Source organism: Benincasa hispida, chromosome 11 (genome assembly GCF_009727055.1).
Source record: "Benincasa hispida cultivar B227 chromosome 11, ASM972705v1, whole genome shotgun sequence".
Taxonomy (NCBI): domain Eukaryota; kingdom Viridiplantae; phylum Streptophyta; class Magnoliopsida; order Cucurbitales; family Cucurbitaceae; genus Benincasa; species Benincasa hispida.
Window position 1 is genome coordinate 28,582,845 of NC_052359.1, and position 18,594 is coordinate 28,601,438.

The 18,594-nt window shown below is 35.8% G+C and overlaps 1 protein-coding gene across 1 annotated transcript; it reads left to right on the plus strand.

Annotated features, from left to right (window-relative positions):
* Positions 1 to 466: 466 nt before the first annotated feature.
* LOC120090650 lies at positions 467 to 10,702 on the plus strand. Its single transcript, XM_039048368.1, has 6 exons — positions 467 to 686; positions 8,972 to 9,285; positions 9,337 to 9,597; positions 9,657 to 9,850; positions 9,995 to 10,172; positions 10,691 to 10,702. Exons 1-6 carry the CDS (start codon positions 467 to 469, stop codon positions 10,700 to 10,702), a joined length of 1,179 nt encoding a protein of 392 aa, XP_038904296.1.
* Positions 10,703 to 18,594: the final 7,892 nt, after the last annotated feature.

Consider the following 18,594-nt stretch of genomic DNA (forward strand, 5'->3'; position numbering starts at 1 on the left):
TCTGAAGGCCGTTCGTGGTGCTGTGAAGGCCATTTGTGTTGTGGAGGAGTTCGTGACCGAGGAAATTGTTGAGGACGAGCACGGTGTTCGTGCTACTGTGTTGCGATCATGTAGATCGAGCGTTCGTGGTCGTTGTTGTTCGAGCGGTCGTGCGCAACAGAGTATGGAGACTCTCTGCAAATGTTCGTAGGTTTATCCCTTTGTGCATTTGTAGTTATTCATGCTGTAATTTCTGTATTATTTGTATAACCACTTGTTTGAAGACGACTGTAAATGTATTGTTCATTTATGATTGTGATTTGGAATAATCTTGTTCCGCTGCTCATGGAAATCTCGCTTCCGATTTCTTTCATATTGGAACTCTTTTTCAGATGATTTAAAGGCTACAAGTGCCTATATCTTTAATATAGCAGGCGAAGCTATCTTTTGGAAGTCCAAGAGATAGACTATTTTAGCCCAATCCACGATGGAGTCAGAAATAATAGCACTAGCGACAGCTAGTGAAGAAACAGGTTGGCTTAGAAGTCTGCCATCAGAGATTCCCTTATGGGAAAAGTCGGCACCAACCATATTGATCCATTGTGATAGTACTGCAGCAATCGCAAAAGTTCAGAACCTTTACTACGATGGAAAGAGACAACAAATATGTCATAAGCACAGTACCATTAAGGAGTTTCTCACTACTGGTGCAGTTAGAGTGGATCATTTACAGATTTATGAAAATTTAGCAAATCCTTTGACGAAAGGACCGGCCAGATAGAAGGTTTTCAGAACCTCAGAAAGGATGGGACTCATGCCTATAGAAAGATGAATCACGGTGAGAAAAACTCAACCTGTAGACTGAAGATCCCAAGAAATAGGTTTAACGGGTAATAACTAATCACAAGTGATACAAAGTGAATCATGCTAAACCAAACACAAAGTTCCATTCCTATGACTTAGAGTTTGAGCATGATATCCTGAAGTGTAAGAAAGGTTGAACTCAGTTCTTAATGAGATCTATACTTGATGACAAGTGGGGTACCTAGCTACAGGAGTGCTCTTGATAGAATCAGCTATGTGAATGTGGAAGTGAGGGTCGCTTCCTATGAAGTTTTTAGGCAAACTCTCTAGAGCGTTCACTAAACCGGGATACACATGTTAGACCTTAAAGCACGGGCTTTCTACTACACCCTAATGACACTGTATGAGATGTTGTTAGAGATAAAGTTTAAAACCAACGGTTACTCTAGTATATTATGAATCATCTACACTACGTAAAGGTTCAAGTCATAAGACACCTTTGCTTATGCACAGTGTTGTATAGACTGAAACTGCTCGATGAAAAACTTTTTTTCTCTTTTCTTTTGTTTAAATTTTCAAGTTGGGGATTGTTGGGTGAAAATTTAATTTTAAAAAATAAGAGGGAACTAACCTTTGGTTGGAGAATCCCACATTGGAAAATTTTGATTTGGAAGCCTCCCTTTTGTACTCCAACCTTGGGCTTTGGGTTTGGGCCCCAAGGGGTACCCATGTTTTGGAGGGATTGAGGAGATAGACCAATGTGGGTTTGGTGGACGTCCCCACATGCACTATTATTATTTTCTTTAATAAAAATATTATTATTTTTATTTTATTTATTAATATTATTATGATTTAAAACCGAAAAAAAAAACTTGGTCCTCCATGCGCGTCTTCCGGCGTGTCTTTAGGCCAAGTCTTCAGGCCCCCTCGCACGTTTTGAGGTTGTCCGCCTCTTTCTCACGCGACAGTTTCATGCTGAAGGCCTATAAAAGGCGTAGCCTTCAGCAGTTCAAAACACAATTTTTACTTCCTTTCGAAAGTTCTCTTCTCCTACTCTTCCATTTTCCATTTTCCAAGCAGTTGAGTCAGAAAGGGTGTGTGTTTCGGTCGGTAATGGTGTATTTTTATCGGATTTTAGTTTTAGGTTATTTTATCCTAGGGACGACGTGACAATTCCGTAGACATGCTTGCACACTTGGGCAGAGCCGTGAAATGTCTTAAAGAGATCAAACTCTGCGACTCAGCCTATAACGAGCTTCTGTTTTGCAGGTTTTATTCTTTGCTCAACCGTCGTGACCTGGCCGTTTGTTGTTGCCCTATTCGTCATTTGAGGGTCTTGTCGTTTTCAACAAAAAAATAAATGGTTTTTTAAAAAGAAAAATACTTAGTGCATCTCGAGGAGCATCTATCTTTATGCCTCTTACCAAATTATCCCATTATAATAGAATACGTGGCAATTTATTCTTTTTTTTTTTTTGAAATATTTTAATTAGTTTTTTATGTGGGTGATGAGAGAGAGAAGTATAGAGATGAGCAGATATTGCCCTTGCGAAAATGAAAAAAAAAAACCTCTTTACATGATTTTTTCCCCATTTGTGTCTTTTTAAACCATAAAAAATTATTTGGGTATTATGGACTTTCCAACTTGATTTTTATGTAATATTAAAACCCATTAGGTTATTTATTAAAAAATGGTAGATTTAAAACATTCCGATAATTATGCAAATTTTATTAGGTTATTATTGTAGAAGGCCCTTTCAAATAGAATAAGATTCAAAAATTGGATTTCAATTTAAGCAATTAATGTGTTTAATAAGATATTTATAAACCATAAACCTAGTCGTAGCTACCATTAAATATTATGTTAAATATAAAGTAGCATTAATTAATATATAAATATATTTCATATCAAACAAATTTGTATAATTATTATTTTGTAATCTCATATATACAATATATAATGCATATGATAATTTGAAAAAAATTATTTGAGTTTATAGCACGAAATAAACGTTTTTATTTTTTAATATAGTTACGCATTGTAAATTTTCAATTTCATAATCTATATACTATTAAAACACGAAGTTGTTATTTTCGCGAGTTTCACTATTTGAATCACAAAATTCAAAAATAGTTTTAAAAACTAAAATCTAGATTGTTTATCAAACACATTTCATTAAACTGAGTGGATATGCATACATAAAACATAATTCAAATTGCTTATCAAGTGGCCTTTCACCTCTAACACGTGAGAGAAGAGTACATGTCATTTAACATCGAACTGTGTTCCTTCTTAGCATCAAGTCTCCTTTTAAAATTATATGTCTAATAATTTCTAACTTCATGGATTCATTGGACACATGATGCGAGCATAGCCGCCTTAATCAAACAACAAAAAATTATTGGAGAAGAACCCATGGGCTTCGACCATCAACATGCCCACCCACAACCCCTACGTAAGTGGGCTAGGTCTTATGGTATTTTGAATTATAAGTCTCACATGATGTCGTATATCCAACTAAAACATAATGAAAGGTGTAAGTTGATATATTTATGAACGTTCATGGTTTAATTTGATAAAACGTTCAAAATTTTAGGGATACAAATTAATATTTTTATGGAGTATTTTTTTATTTAGTTTTACAATAATTTTAAACATATTGTCTTTTATATTTACCTTAATAAAGTTTGTTTCGTCTTTCGTTTCCATTATGAGCTAAAATACTTTTTGGATTAAATCATATGAATACATTAAAATGACGAACTAGTTAAACAAGTGTGTTGGCATGTTTGTCTATCTATCTTAAAAGTTTAGTTTTATTGATTTTAAAGATGATTAAAGATGATTGTATGTCTAAATTGATCCTTTAGATTTGCATAGTATGTTCAACTCAATACTAAAAGGGTTGGGTAATAAACCAAAATAATTGCTTGCTTATTTATATAATCAAATTACGGTGGGGTTTGTTGTTTGAAATCTGGATTACTGGGATCTTATTACAATGTTTGGAGTGCACGGTTGGATTTGCTATGTTTTTCTGATTACTATATTTGTATTGTAAGGTTGTAGTTGGGTTGGATTTGATTTTTTATTATTATTATTATTTTAGTTATTTATTATTATTATTCTTTTGACTATTTCTTTATATCCGCATTCTATATTATATTACATAAGTTTGTGATATTATTTAAATTTTAATTTATCAAATTTTAACTACTTTATGAAAAAAAATTATACGAGGTTTTCTAGTTAGTTTTTTTTGTCTTTAAAGTGATGTTGAATTGTTTTTTTTGTTTACGAAATAAAATTAATTTTCTTTTACAATGGACTCTATTTTTTTTTCTCATGATAGAAAATTTTATTTATTTTCACAAAAAGAAAATTTATTTGTTTGACGTTGTTTTTTTACAGAGCTTCAACTTTTCCTTTTATTTGTAAAATGATATAAATGTTTTCCTCAACAAATTATAAAAAAATTTCTCTTATTTCTTTTTCCTTTTTTGATAAATGATAAAAAGTTTTGTGCTTTTGACCAAATTTGTTTTTATAAATAATATAATTCCTTTTGATTACCAAATTGGGAAAAAAAACTGTCCAATGAAACTACCACTAAGGATGGTTTTCCTTATATATATATATATATATATAAGATAAAACTTTTATGCTTCCGTACTTTGGGCCAGCAACTATGTTTGTCTTCATGTAATCAATTTTTTTTTTTTTAACTTACCAAACCGATAAAAAGTTTGATGCATTTGACCTTTTTTTTACTTGCTAAATCATTTAGGGACATTTAAGGTGCTTAGTGAATTATAATAGTCAGTGTTTATTATAGCATGTGGGTTATAATAGTATGTGTTTGGGGTGCAGATTATTTTAGTATATATTTGGAGTATAGATTATTTTAGTGTATGTAATATAATAGTCTATGTTTGGTGTGCAGGTTATTATAGCCTGGGTTATAATTGTTAACATAAATTCTTAATATCTATATTGAATAGATAAACCCTATGATCATTCATGCCAAATTGTCAAGAATAACATACTGATAGCTTTGAGATGATGATGGATGACTATGGTCTTCCTCAACCAAAACTTCAAATACTCTTAGTGGGATCTCTCTCTAGATGAGATTCAAGAAGATTGAATGCTTATTGTTTTGTATATTGGGGACCATAGCCCTAAGGTCTATTCATATACTAGTTCAATTAGGGTTCTCATTAAACCCTAAATAACTAGGAATGTGCTTCTACCCATTAAGTCCATACTCAATTAGGAATCTATGGCTTTAATTAATTAGATCACATAATAGGACCCAATCTAATAAAATAACCTAATGTGATAAATTATTAATCCACGTACATAGCCCATACTTTAATTAAACATATTATTATTTAAATATGTCTAATAATCTCCCACTTGGGCTATGTATATGTACCTGATATAATTAAATCACATAAACCTTAAGCGTGCATAAACAAGTTATTTTAATAGAATTCCCCTTTAGTTCAATCTGGTCAATCTCCTGTATTAATACGGAATCAAGGCGGCTCTCGTCACTACCCGTATAACTAAACCTTCCTTGATCACCAATTCCAATACATTCGATGATATAGATCAAGTATGGATGGATAGCATGGCAACTACATGCAAAGTGATCTAGATCATGTCTGTTTTCAACTAGTCCAAATTCCTTAATGAGATCATTCTTAAAAACTTTATGCTAAACTGCATGCATGATAAACGAGTTCAGATAATAAAACATAAAACATAAACCATCAACTTTATTCTATATAGAAAATAAACAAAATAAGGTTAAAGAACATCCTCAATAACAAACTCCTACTAAACCATGGAATCAGAAAAGTGACTAATACCCATGTGAGCAATATGTTCATGAAAAACTTTAGGTGGTAAACCTTTAGTCAATGGATCTGTTACCATAAAGTTTGTTCCAATGTGTTCTATCGAAATTTGACATTTCTGAACTCTTTCTTTAACAACCAGAAACTTCACATCTACATGCTTTGACTTTATATTACTTCTGTTGTTGTTGGAATACATCACTGTCGACTTATTGTCACAAAATAATTTTAGAGGTCTTTTATGCCAGCCACTATCCGCAACCCGGTGACAAAATTTCGCAACCATATTCCATGATTGGATGCCACATAATATGCTATAAACTCTGCAGCCATGGTAGAAGAAGCCATAAGTGTTTGTTTAACACTTTTCCATGATACAACTCCTCCAGCCAACATGAAGATATAGACTGAAGTGGATCGCAAAGTGTCTTGACATCTAGCATAATCAGAATCAGAATACACAATGATCTCCAAAACTTTCGATCTCCAATAAGTGAGCATATAATCTTTTGTTCTTTATAAATACCTCATAACCTGTTTGGCTGCTTTCCAATGATCCATCCCCGAGTTACTCAAATATCTGTCTAACACTCCAACCATGAATGCAATATTTGGATGTGTACATACTTGAGCTACATTAGACTTCCAATGGCCAATTCATAGGGAACCTTCTACATCTTCTTGGTCTCGAGTGTGGTCTTGGGGCATTGACCTAAATGAAATTTATCACCTTTAGCGATCGAGGTATCTCCTGGTGCACAATCTTTCATGTCAAATCTACTCAAAATTCTTTTCAATGTCTTTTGTGACAATCTCAAAATACCTTGAGAACGATCTCGTAGTATTTCAATTCCTGATACAAAAGAAGCATCACCAAGATCCTTCATCTCAAAATTCTTTTTGAGAAATCTCTTAGTGTCATACAATAAACCTACATCATTACTAGCTATGAGTATGTCATTGACATATAACACCAAAAAGATTGATTTACTCCCATTGAACTTGTGATATACATAATATTCCACTATGTTCACCTCAAAACTAAAGAAGGTTATCACTTCATGGAATTTGTGATACCATTGACGAGAGGCTTGCTTGAGACCATAGATGGATTTCTTTAATTTACACACTATAGACTTTGAATTACCGGACACAAATTTTTCTGGTTGCACCATATAAATCGTCTCATCAATGTTCCCATTGAGAAACGAAGTTTTTACATCCACCTAGTGTAGCTCTAAATCAAAGTGAGCTACCAGTGCCATGATTACCCTAAAAGAATCTTTTGATGAAACTAGAGAAAAAGTCTCTTTGTAAATGCCTTTGATAGCACTTGAAATGTGCTATTTTCTTCTGCTTAACTCAGGGTTGTTTAGCTACTTAATTAGGTTTAATTGCTTATTTCATTGGACTCGAGTGTACAAGCGGTTGGATCAAGCGTTCGGGACTTAAAAATGCTAAAATGACAAAATTAGAAGCTAAATCAATCAAATGACCAAAAAAGGAAAAAATGTCTGGACGACGCTGCCCCCAAGCATTACAATGCTTCGAAAACTCAAGGACGCCAGCATTCCAACGCACTTAAACGCTGAAACATGACGTTGTAAGACTGAAGAAGTTTGACGTGAACCCCTCAGCGCACGCGGCGCAGCCGAATGTTGCAACGCTCTCCCTAGCGTTGCGACGCTACGACTAGCCTATAAAAAGAACCCTTAGGGTTCAACCGAAATCATCCCATCTTCTACCTCCCACTCCTAATTTTGGGTGTTTTAGTCTCTTTTCTAGCCCTTTTTTTTTTTTTTTTTTTTGCTTTTAGTCTTGTAATAAGTTCTTCCCTTTGCCAATCGTGTTGATTTTCGACACGTTTCGTGGCTAAATGGGGGGTAAAAACTAGCTTGAGTTAGTTAATTTAATTTCATTCCAAAACTGTAATTTCTTGAGACTCGTTTTTGTAATTCCGTGAGTATTATTTTGACTTAATGGAATTTGTCTTAAGTATATTTTCAGTTTTTTGTGTATGGATAATCCTGACAAATTAACGCACGTTTTAATTGATTGCTTTGATTGGCCCTAATTTGTAATCAATTAGGTAGATCATCACCTATAAGCAAAAGTTAAGTCAGTTTCTTGTGTTAATTTGGGATTCCAATTGACAAGCATTTACTTTCTAACTTAGACAATTTTCACTCAATTAATCGGTTAAGACGATGGGAAAACCAATTAATTGGCTTAAGTTGGCCTAAAGCTTAAAAGCCTGATAGTTAATTGATTGGTTGAGCTTCTTGCTCTTATTTTAATTAAATTTGATTTTATGGACTACTGGTTAGGATTCTAAATTGAGTAAACTAAGTTTTTAGTCAATTAAATCTCACACAACTTTGAGTAGTCTATGATAGAATTATTGAGGAAAACGAAAAATTGAATTACAATGCCAAGCTAAGTGTTTGTCTGATTGATAATTTTTACAATTATTACATTGCACTTCTTTTTGTTTCCAAAATTTGTTTTTAAACAATTTTCACAATCCCCCCCCCCCCCCGGGTTACTTTCTATACAAGTTCAACTTTTTAGTAATCTATATTAGGCTCTTCGTGGTTCGATCCAGACTTGCTACTTGTACTACTAGTTAGTATAAAAGGTTTGTTCAGTGATTTATAAATTTCTATTTGTAATAGCAAGGGGTTTGGGATCGACAAACCAAAACTCCCGCTATCAAATTTTTGGCTCCGTTGCTGGGAGCCGACGGAATCCTTAATTTTTGAAAACTTGTAGTGTTTTATCCTTTCTAATCAATTTTCTCTTTGGTGCATGATCCACACTCCCAAAGGGTGCTAGACAATTGTATTTACAGAGATCTCTAACGAAGAGCGGAGAATCAGAAGAGGAAGGAGACAACAAGCTGCTTCTTGACAACAAGATTCGTGTTAAAGACACATTTGAAGGAGTCGTCCAATGAAAATTTCTCAGTAATGGCCGAACCGAAGAAAAGACACTTAAGAAGCTTACAACCCTGACTTCACTCAGCCACCTTGTATATTGCCTATCTGGAGACAACAGGTAACTTTGAACTTAAATCTGGCTTAATTCACTTACTGCTGCCTTTTCTGGTCTGCAGGGCGAAGACCCACACCAAAAATTGAAGGAATTTTCTATCTCGTGTGCAATGGAATGAAACCCAATGGGGTGACCCAGGAGCAGATCAATATGAAGGAATTCCATTTTCATTGAAGGAGATGCCAAGGAAAGCTCTATATCTTTCGCCTCGAAAACATCGCATCCTGAGAAGTACTATAAAGACAGTTCTTGGATAAATTCTTTCCAGCATCCCGAGCTGCTAGCATCAGAAAGGAAATTTACAGCATCATGCAGTTCGATGGAGAGACCCTTAATGAGTATTGGGAACGATTCAAAAAGACCTGTGCTGAGTTCCCCCATCATCAGATCTCAGACCAACTCTTGATCCAATACTTTTATGAGGGACTGATCCAGACTGACAAAAGTAGCATAGATGCAGCTGCAGAAGGAGCCTTAGTCAATAAAACCCTGACTGAGGCAATGAACTTGATAGCTACTATGGCAGCAAATTCTCAACAGTTTGGAACTAGAGCTGCAGTCAGTGTAAAGTCCGCCAATGAGGTAAGTGAATTGAAGAAAGAAATATCTGACTTAGTTTCTATTGTGAAACAGTTGGCAAAAGTGGAGATTGGACAGCCCGCTGTCGTTTGTCAAGTATGTCATGGGACTGGCCATTCAACTAACGTTTGCCCAAGTGCTCTGCAAGGAGCAATTCCTGAAGTGAATGTCGTGGCTACAATTATAATGGGCAAAACTGACGGCGGGACCCATTTAGTCAGACCTACAATCCTGGATGGAGAGACCACTCAAACATCAAATAGGGAGGACAGAATAAGCAGGCCCAGCCTAATCATGGAGCTCCGTTTGGTTCAGGTATGTCCTTGGAAGACATTGTTAAAAGTCTTGCTAACAACTCTTTTAAATTTCAATAGGATACACAACATTTTCAGCAAGATACAAGGAAAGACATTGAAGCTTTGGGGACCCAAGTCTCACAACTAGCCACCTCTATGAGCAAATTGGAGATACAATCTGGCAAACTTCCGTCCCAACCTGAGTCAATGCTTAAAGAGAATGTTAGTGCAATCACATTGAGGAGTGGCAAGGAGTTGGAGCCACCTGTTGAGTTAGTGAAAGAGCCAGAATTGGAGAAACCATAAATTCCTTCTTCAGATCAACCCGTTTTGCCATCATAAAATAAACAGGGAGTATCTTCTCACCTTTATCCTCTTTTAGATGCATATGTACCTAAAGCCTCTTTTCCTTTCAGGCTTGCTAGGGTAAAGGAAGCAGTTGCAGAAAAGGACAAGGAGCTTTTGGAGATGTTTAGAAGGGTTGAGATAAATATTCTTCTCCTCGATGCCATCAAGCAAATCCCCAAATATGCCAAATTTTCGAAGGATCTTTGCACGAGGAAAAGACAAGCCAAGGAAAAAGAGAGAATGGTGGTAAGTCAATTTGTATCTGCAATCCTACAGAAAAACTTACCAGAAAAAAAGAAGGATCCATTTATGTTTTCTCTCCCTTGCATCATAGGCAAAAAGAAAATTGATAGGGTCATGCTAGATTTGGGTGCATCTATAAATGTTATGCCTTAATCAATTTATCAAGAATTAAAATTAAAGGACTTAACTAAAACTGGAGTTGTGATACAATTAGTAGATAAGTCCTTTATTCACCCATTAGGAGTCATAGAGGATGTCCTAGTTCAAACGAATGAGTTGCTTTTTCCTGCCGATTTCTATGTTCTTAAGATGGAAGAGCCCACATCCATCTCATTTGCATCAATATTGCTTGGGTGGCCTTTTAAGAAGATGGCTAAGAGATTGATGTAGACAAGGGCACTTTGACTGTGGAGTTCGATGGTGAGTTGGTCAAGTTTAATATTTTCGATGCTATGAAAACTTCCACCATAGGACAAGTACATTCTTTGTGCTAGATTGATGTGTTTGACTCTCTTGAGCAGGAGGTTATGTGAGATGTCTATGATGACGATGAGGATGACTCAGGAGATTTAATCCCCCTTCGAGAGCTTGCCACCTTGTCCATGACAGAGCCGGTAAGTATGCCCTCATGTTTTGATGATGAATTTTTTGACAAGGTGTTTCCTTTTGTTTTGCAAGCACCTAAATTGGAGCTGAAGGAGCTTCCAGACCACTTAAAGTATGCCTATCTGGGGGAAGTTAAGACCTTGCCTGTTATTATCTCTAAGCACCTAACTAAGGAACAAGAAAAGCAGTTGGTTGAGGTATTGCAGAAATATAAAATGGCCATTGGATGGACGCTGGCCGACAATAAAGGTATTAGTCCCGTTGTATGCATGCATCGAATCTCTTTGGAAGATGGGGCTAAGCCTTGTCAACAGCCCCAACGGAATCCTATCTTGAATGAGGTAATTATGAAAGAGGACTTCAAACTTTTGGATGCAGGTATTATCTATACTATCCCTGATAGTGAGTGGGCCAGTTCTATTCATGTAGTGCCTAAGAAAATGAGTATTACTGTGGTTAAAAATGATGAGGGTAGCTTGATTCCTATTAAGGTCCAGAATGGGCGGAGGATGTGTATAGATTTTAGGAAATTAAATGTTGTAACTAGAAATGACCACTTTCCCATTCCGTTTATTGATCAGATACTCGAAAGGCTTGTTGGAAATCCCTTCTTCTGTTTTCTCGATGGTTTTTTGGATTTCTATCAGATCCCGATAAATCAAGAGGACCAACAGAAGACAACATTTACATGTTCTTATGGCACATTCACTTTCAGAAGAATGTCATTTGGACTATGTAACGCTCCTGACACCTTTTAGCATTGTATGATGTCCATATTTTCTGAGTATATTGAAAAATGCATGGAGGTTTTTATGGATGACTTTACTATATATGGAGACTCATTTGTTGATTGTCTGTCTAATTTGTCTAGAGTGCTAGAAAAATGTATTGAGTCTAACCTTGTTTTGAATTTTGAAAAGTGTCATTTCATGGCCTCGCGTGGCATAGTTTTAGGACATATAGTATTTGAGCATGGCATAGAGGTAGATCCTGCTAAAATTAATGTTATTGCTAAGCTCCCTTACCCCACAAATGTGAGGGAGGTTCGTTTGTTTCTTGGTCATGCAGGTTTCTATCGCAGGTTCATTAAAGATTTCAGTAAGATTGCTCAGCTGATGACCTCCCTTCTCCAAAAAGATGTGGCCTTTGATTTTAATGACGAATGCAAGAAAGGTTTTGATGTGCTAAAGAATGACCTTGTCGTGCAGTCCAGTTATTCAGGCTCCTCGTTGGGATCTGTCCTTTGAGATCATGTGTGATGTAAGTGACCATGCTATGGGAGCAGTGTTGGGGCAGAAGATCAATAAGAAACATCACGTCATCTACTATGTGAGTGACCATGCTATGGGAGCAGTGTTGGCAGTGGACTATGTTTCCAAATGGGTGGAAGCAAAGGCCACAATTACTGATGATGCTAAAGTGGTTGCCGTTTTTTTAAAGACTAACATTTCTAGCAAGTTTGGCTTCCCTAAAGCAATCATCGGTGATCAGGGATCGCACTTTTGCAACAGAGTCATTGCATCCTTGTTGAATAAGTACAGTGTCCAACATCGTATTGCCACCCCATACCACCCTCAGACCAATGGGCAGGTGAAGGTGTCCAACAGAGAAGTAAAGACAATTTTTGGAAAAGGTGGTCAACCAGAAAGAAAGGATTGGAGCCTCCGGCTTGATGACGCTCTATGAGCCTACAGGACAACTTTCAAAACTCCTATTAGAATGTCCCCTTACCGGATGGTTTATGGTAACACATGCCATCTCCCAGTTGAAATCCAACACAGGGCTTATTGGGCTATCAAGAAGTGCAACTGGGACTTAGAGAAGCTGGGGAGGCCAGACTTTTACAGCTTCAAGAGTTGGAAGAGCTGAGGTTAGAATGTTTTGATAATTCCTTGATTTATAAGCAAAGAGCGAATGACCTTCATGACAAGATACTTGCACCCAAGGAGTTTCAAGTAGGGCAAAAGATACTCCTTTATAACTCTCGATTGAAATTTATGCTTGGTAAACTTTGGTCCAAGTGGATTGGGCCCTTTGGTGTTTTTTCATGTTTATCATATGGTGCAATAGACATTGTTAATTTTGAGACAGGAAAAGTCATTAAAGTTAATGGGCAAGAGTTAAAGGTCCTCCATGATGGCAAGTCTTTAGATTGCTTTGACATTGCCTACCGGTTGGACTCGTCGGTCTACATCTGAAATGAGTCATCACGATTGAGAAACCGACCATAAATATTTGCGCTACCTGGAGGCAGCTAGGATTTAAATTTACTTACTTTCTAGGATAGATTTCAATTCAGTATTATTCTCTTTTTATTTTTCTCATTTATTGAGTCCAATTCTTTCTATTATTCTTTTTTGTAGGATTTTTGGGAAAAAAAAGAGCTGAGTAGAGTATCCTACATCCTTTCTTCACCTCATTGTTTAGAGAAGTATTCTAATCCCTTGTGCTTTATTTCTGATCACATTGGGGACAATGTGTATTTTAAAAGTTAGGGGTGGGATGTTTGGATTTTTGTGCCATTTTTTTCTTCAAATTTTTGGGGATTTTTTTTATTGATGATATTATTTGGGATCCTTGAGCGCTGTGCTCAGACAATGCTTGCTTACTTGTTTGTCTTGCTGTTGTGTTCCTTATAATGACTAGCCTATGACGCACTCGTAGGAATTGTTTTACATGAGAATAGGTCGAATGAAAGGATTCATAATTTTCATGATATTTTTGAAAATTGTGCTTAAAATTTTTATTACATCTCCAAGTCCTTTGCATATCTATCTTGACCCTATATGCTTGCTTAGAATTGAATTATGAGACCATAAGTTTGTTGTCACTCCGATAGACCTTGGTGATAGATATTAGTCTTTTTAAGGTCCAATTTAGTAATGCATGCTTGAGATGTAGTCAATTGATATTACTATCGCCAGAAAAAAATATATAATAATAATAATAAAACAAAATATTTCTTTCATTCATTCATGTTTAGGGGTCTTCTCCATTTCTTCAAAGGGTATGATTAACCTGGGGCAGCCATGACACCCGTGGTTTCCCTCTGAGCTAAAGTATCCTAGAGGAATGAGTAAGCTTAGGCACTTTTTAAGGGAAACTGGCCCGTAGTTGGATGATTCGCATGACACTCGTGTGGGCAAGCCAAAACGAAAATCGGTTTCCTAAATTAAGTTTCCTTTCTTTATTTGTTGTTGTAAAAAAAGGCATGAAAAAAAAGGAGCAATGGTAAATAGATTTTTAACTAATCCAATATTATGTCATTATCACTTTGAATTTAGAAAAGCCAATTCAGGATCCTTTGAGCCAGTGTAGGGGGAAAATAAATGGAAGATTCATAAGGCCATTCCGGGCTCGCTCTGGTTCAAAATAAATAACTTTGAGCTTAAATATGCATTAAAAATATTTTTAAAACGAATTTTCAAACTGTTCATAAAATGATAGAATGCTTTTTTATTGCCCATTTGATTGTGAATTTGATTCTGGTTTACTGTTGAGGCTTGAGTAGAGAACACTCTAGTTTGACAAACTAATTATTCATGCATGATTGCTTGTTTTACCTTGATCAGGACGATCAAGAATTAAGTTGGGGGTGTTTGATAGCACTTGAAATGTGCTATTTTCTTCTGCTTAACTCAGAGTTGTTTAGCTACTTAATTTGGTTTAATTGCTTATTTTGTAGGACTCGAGTGTACAAGCGGTTGGATCAAGCATTCGGGACTTAAAGACGCTAAAATGACAAAATTAAAAGCTTAATCGATCAACTGACCAAAAAAGAAAAAAAATGTATGGATGACGCTGCCCCCATTCGTTGCAACGCTTTGGAAACTCAAGGACGCCAGTGTTGCAACACACTCCAACACTGAAGCCTCAATGCTCAAAAGCTTGACGCGAATCCCTCAACGTGCGCGATGCTGTCGAGAGTTGCAACACTCTCCCTAGCGTTGTGACGCTACGACTGGCCTATAAAAGGAACCCTTAGGGTTCAGTCGAAATCATCCCATCTTCTACCTTCTACTCCTGATTTTGGGCGTTTTAGTCTCTTTTCTAGCTCTGTTTTTATTGCTTTTGCTTTTAGTCTTGTAATAAGTTCTTTCCCTTTGCCAATCGTGTTAATTTTCGACATGTTTCGTGACTAAAGGGTAAGAACTTAGCTTGGGTTAGTCAGTTTAATTTCATTCCAATGTAATCCTTAAGACTCGTTTTGTAATTTCGTGAATATTATTTTGACCTAATGGAATTTGTCTTGAGTATATTTTCAGTTTTCATATATGGGATAATCTGACAATTAACTATGCACGTTTAATTTACTGCTTTGATTGGCCCTAATTTGTAATCGTTAGGTAGTCATCACCTAGAAGCAAAAGTTAAGTCAGTTTGTTGTGTTAATTTGGGATTCCAATTGACAAGCATTTACTTTCTAACTTAGACAATTTTCACTCAATTAATCGGTTAGACGATGGAAACCAATTAATTGGCTTAGTTTGCCCTAAAGCTTAAAGCATGTTAGTTAATTGATTGGTTAAGGATCCTCGTTCTTCTTTTAATGAACTTGATTTTTTGGACTACCGGTTAGGATTCTAATTGAGTAGGCTAAGTTTTTAGATCAATTATTCTCACACAACTTTGAGTAGTCTTTTTAGATCAATTATTCTCACACAACTTTGAGTAGTCTATGATAGAATTATTGAGGAATGAATTAAATTACAATTGCCCAAGCTAAATGTTTGTTTGATTGATAATTTTCATAATTATTATATTGCACTTCTTCTTGTTTCCAAATTTTTTTTTTAACAATTTTCACAACCCTCCCTGGTTACTTTCTACAAGTTTCAACTTTTTAGGAATCCAAATTAGGCTCTCTGTGGTTCGACCCCGGACTTGCTACTTGTACTACTAGTTAGTATGGGTTTGTTCGGTGATTTATAAATTTTATTTGTATAGCAAGGGGTTTGGGAGTGACACTAAAGCTCCCGCTATCAGCCTTCCTTTGAGTAAAACCCTTTGCAACAAGACGTGTCTTATATCTTTCGATATTGCCGTGTGAATCCCTTTTGGTTTTAAATATCCATTTACAACCTATGGGTTTCACTCCTGATACAGTTCAACAAGTTCCCAAACATCATTGTCTTTCATGGATTTTATTTCCTCTTCTATAGCACTTATCCACTTTTGAGAGTTAGAACTTTGCAAAGCTTGTAGGAAGTTGATTGGATCATTTTCCATTACGCCCACATCATCCGGAAGTTCTTGAAGAAACACAATATAATCATCTGAAATTGCACTTCTTCTCTCTCTAGTAGATCTTCTTAGTGTCACTTCTTAAGGTTGTTGAGTTTGTACTTCAGGTTCAACAACGGAGACTTCAATATTGTCTTGTTCTATAATTGGTTCAATAGTGAAGTCAGGAATTGGAGCCTGAACATAATTTATAACCACATAAGGAAAAGAAACTAATTCAAGACAACTTTCCTTATGTTATATCTCCACCCCCTCCCCCCCCCCCCCCCAAACTCAACATCCTCAAGGAATTTAGCATTTCCTGTCTCAAACAATTATCTAGAAGTGGGATCTTAAAACTTGCAACCCCAAGAGCGCTCAAAATACCCAACAAAATAGCACCTAATAGTTCTTAAGTCCAATTTTCTTTCATTAAGCCTGTAAGGCCTAGCCTCGGCTGGACAACCCTAGATGTGAAGATGCATAATACTAGGCTTCTTTCCTGTCTATAGGTCATAAGAGATTTTAGCTACTGCTTTACTAGGTACCATATTAAGGATATATGTTGCAGTCTTTAGTGCCTCACCCCTGAGGGATTCTGGTAGAGAAGAATGACTAATCATACTTCTTACCATATCCTTAAGTGTTCTATTCCTTTCCGCTACACCATTCATGCTGGATTTGCCCGACATAATGTGTTACAGGATTGGCAAAAGGCCCTGAACGTTGTTCACCTAATCTATCATATCTACCGTAATATTCACCACCATGATTAAATTTGATAGCCTTAATTTTCTTTCCAAGTTGAAGTTCAACTTCAGCTTTGAAAGACTTGAAAACGTCCAAAGATTGAGACTTCTTGTGAATTAAATATAGGTACCCATATCTTGAATAGTCGTCTATGAACGTAATAAAATATTGTTGTCCATTCCAAGAAGTCGTAGGAAATGGACCACAAATGTCTGTATGTATTAGTTCTAAGACGTCTGAGCATCTGTTGGCACCTAATTTTCTTATGTTTGTCTGTTTTCCCTTAATACAATCCACACAAATGTTGAAGCTACTTAAATCAAGGGAATCAAGAATTTCATCTAACATAAGTCTCTGAATTCTCTATTTAGTGATGTTACCTAAACGCTTGTGCTATAACATAACAGAATTCTCATTTAATTTACGCTTTGTACCACATGAATTAGATAACAGGATCTTGTTAAATAAAGCAAAAGAATCAAGCATATATAAACTATCAATTATAGAATTGGTACCAATAAACTTAGAATCTTGAAAAAGACTAACTTTATTATTTCCAAAAGAACAAGAAAAACCAAATTTGTCCAAACTGGAAATAGAAACTAAATTACGTCTAACTGACGGTACAACAAAAGTCTCATTCAGATCCAAATAACAACTAGTTTATAAAAGTAATCTAAAATTCCCAATAGCTTCAACTGGAACTGCTTTGCCATTGCTCACATAGATGAATCTTTCAGCATCACTTGGCGGCCGGCTCCACAGGCAACCCTGTATTGATATATTATGTGAATAGTAGCACCAGAATCTACCCACCAAGTATTTGTAGGTACAGAAGCTAACTTCAGAGTAAACCAAAGTAAGAAGTTTACCCTTCTTTACACGCCATTTGGCGTACTTGGGACAATCTTTCTTAAAGTGATCTTTTATTTTGCAGAAAAAATAAGGATTTTTTTAGTAGCTTGTTTCTTGTTTTTATTCTACTGAGATGTCCCCTCAGCAGGATCCACAAAATTAGCTCATTAATACTTCACTTATCATTCTGAGCATTATAACTTATCTTAAACTGAGTGAATTGTGCATGAAGAGATATAAGTACCAGATGCATGAGTAAATTTTCATCTATCTCGATATCAAGTGCCTTTAATTTACCTGCGAGATTGGACATTTCCATAATGTACTCCCTTACGTTTCCATTACCCTTATACCTCATAGAAGTTAAAGAAGTCAAAAGACTACTTACTTCCCTTTTGCATTTTTAGCAAAATATTTCTCAATATGAGCAAGGAACTTATTGGCATTTTCACTTTCCGTGATAGAGCCCCAAAAAGACTCCGGAATAGAGTATCTAATGATCATCAAGCACATGCGATTTGACCATTCCCACTTCTCTATATTAGTCGTATTTGGTTGTTCCTCAGTAGAAGTAGATTTATCGGTCCTTAATGCAGAGTCCAAATCCATACACCTGAAAAGTATCTCTAGGCTTTCCTTCCAAATCTTGAAGTTCGATCAATTCAACTTAGGGATTGAACTCAGATTTTCGGATATTTGAGTAAGACCAACTGAAACAATAAACAACAAAATATATGCTCACAATTAAAATATAACAAAATAATTTCACATATGTGGTGGCCCCTTTAACAAGATACCTAATACAACATTGATGTCCAACCATTGGGTAAAAACACCAACTGTAAATGGTACTCTCAACGTAGTAATCAAAGTACTGACAATTAAATCTGTCAAAAAGTAGCCTTTCTTTGGACCGACTATTTTTCACATGAGCAATCCTTATAATTGCCACATACTCATTACCACATGCATACCCACAATTTGGCCAAAT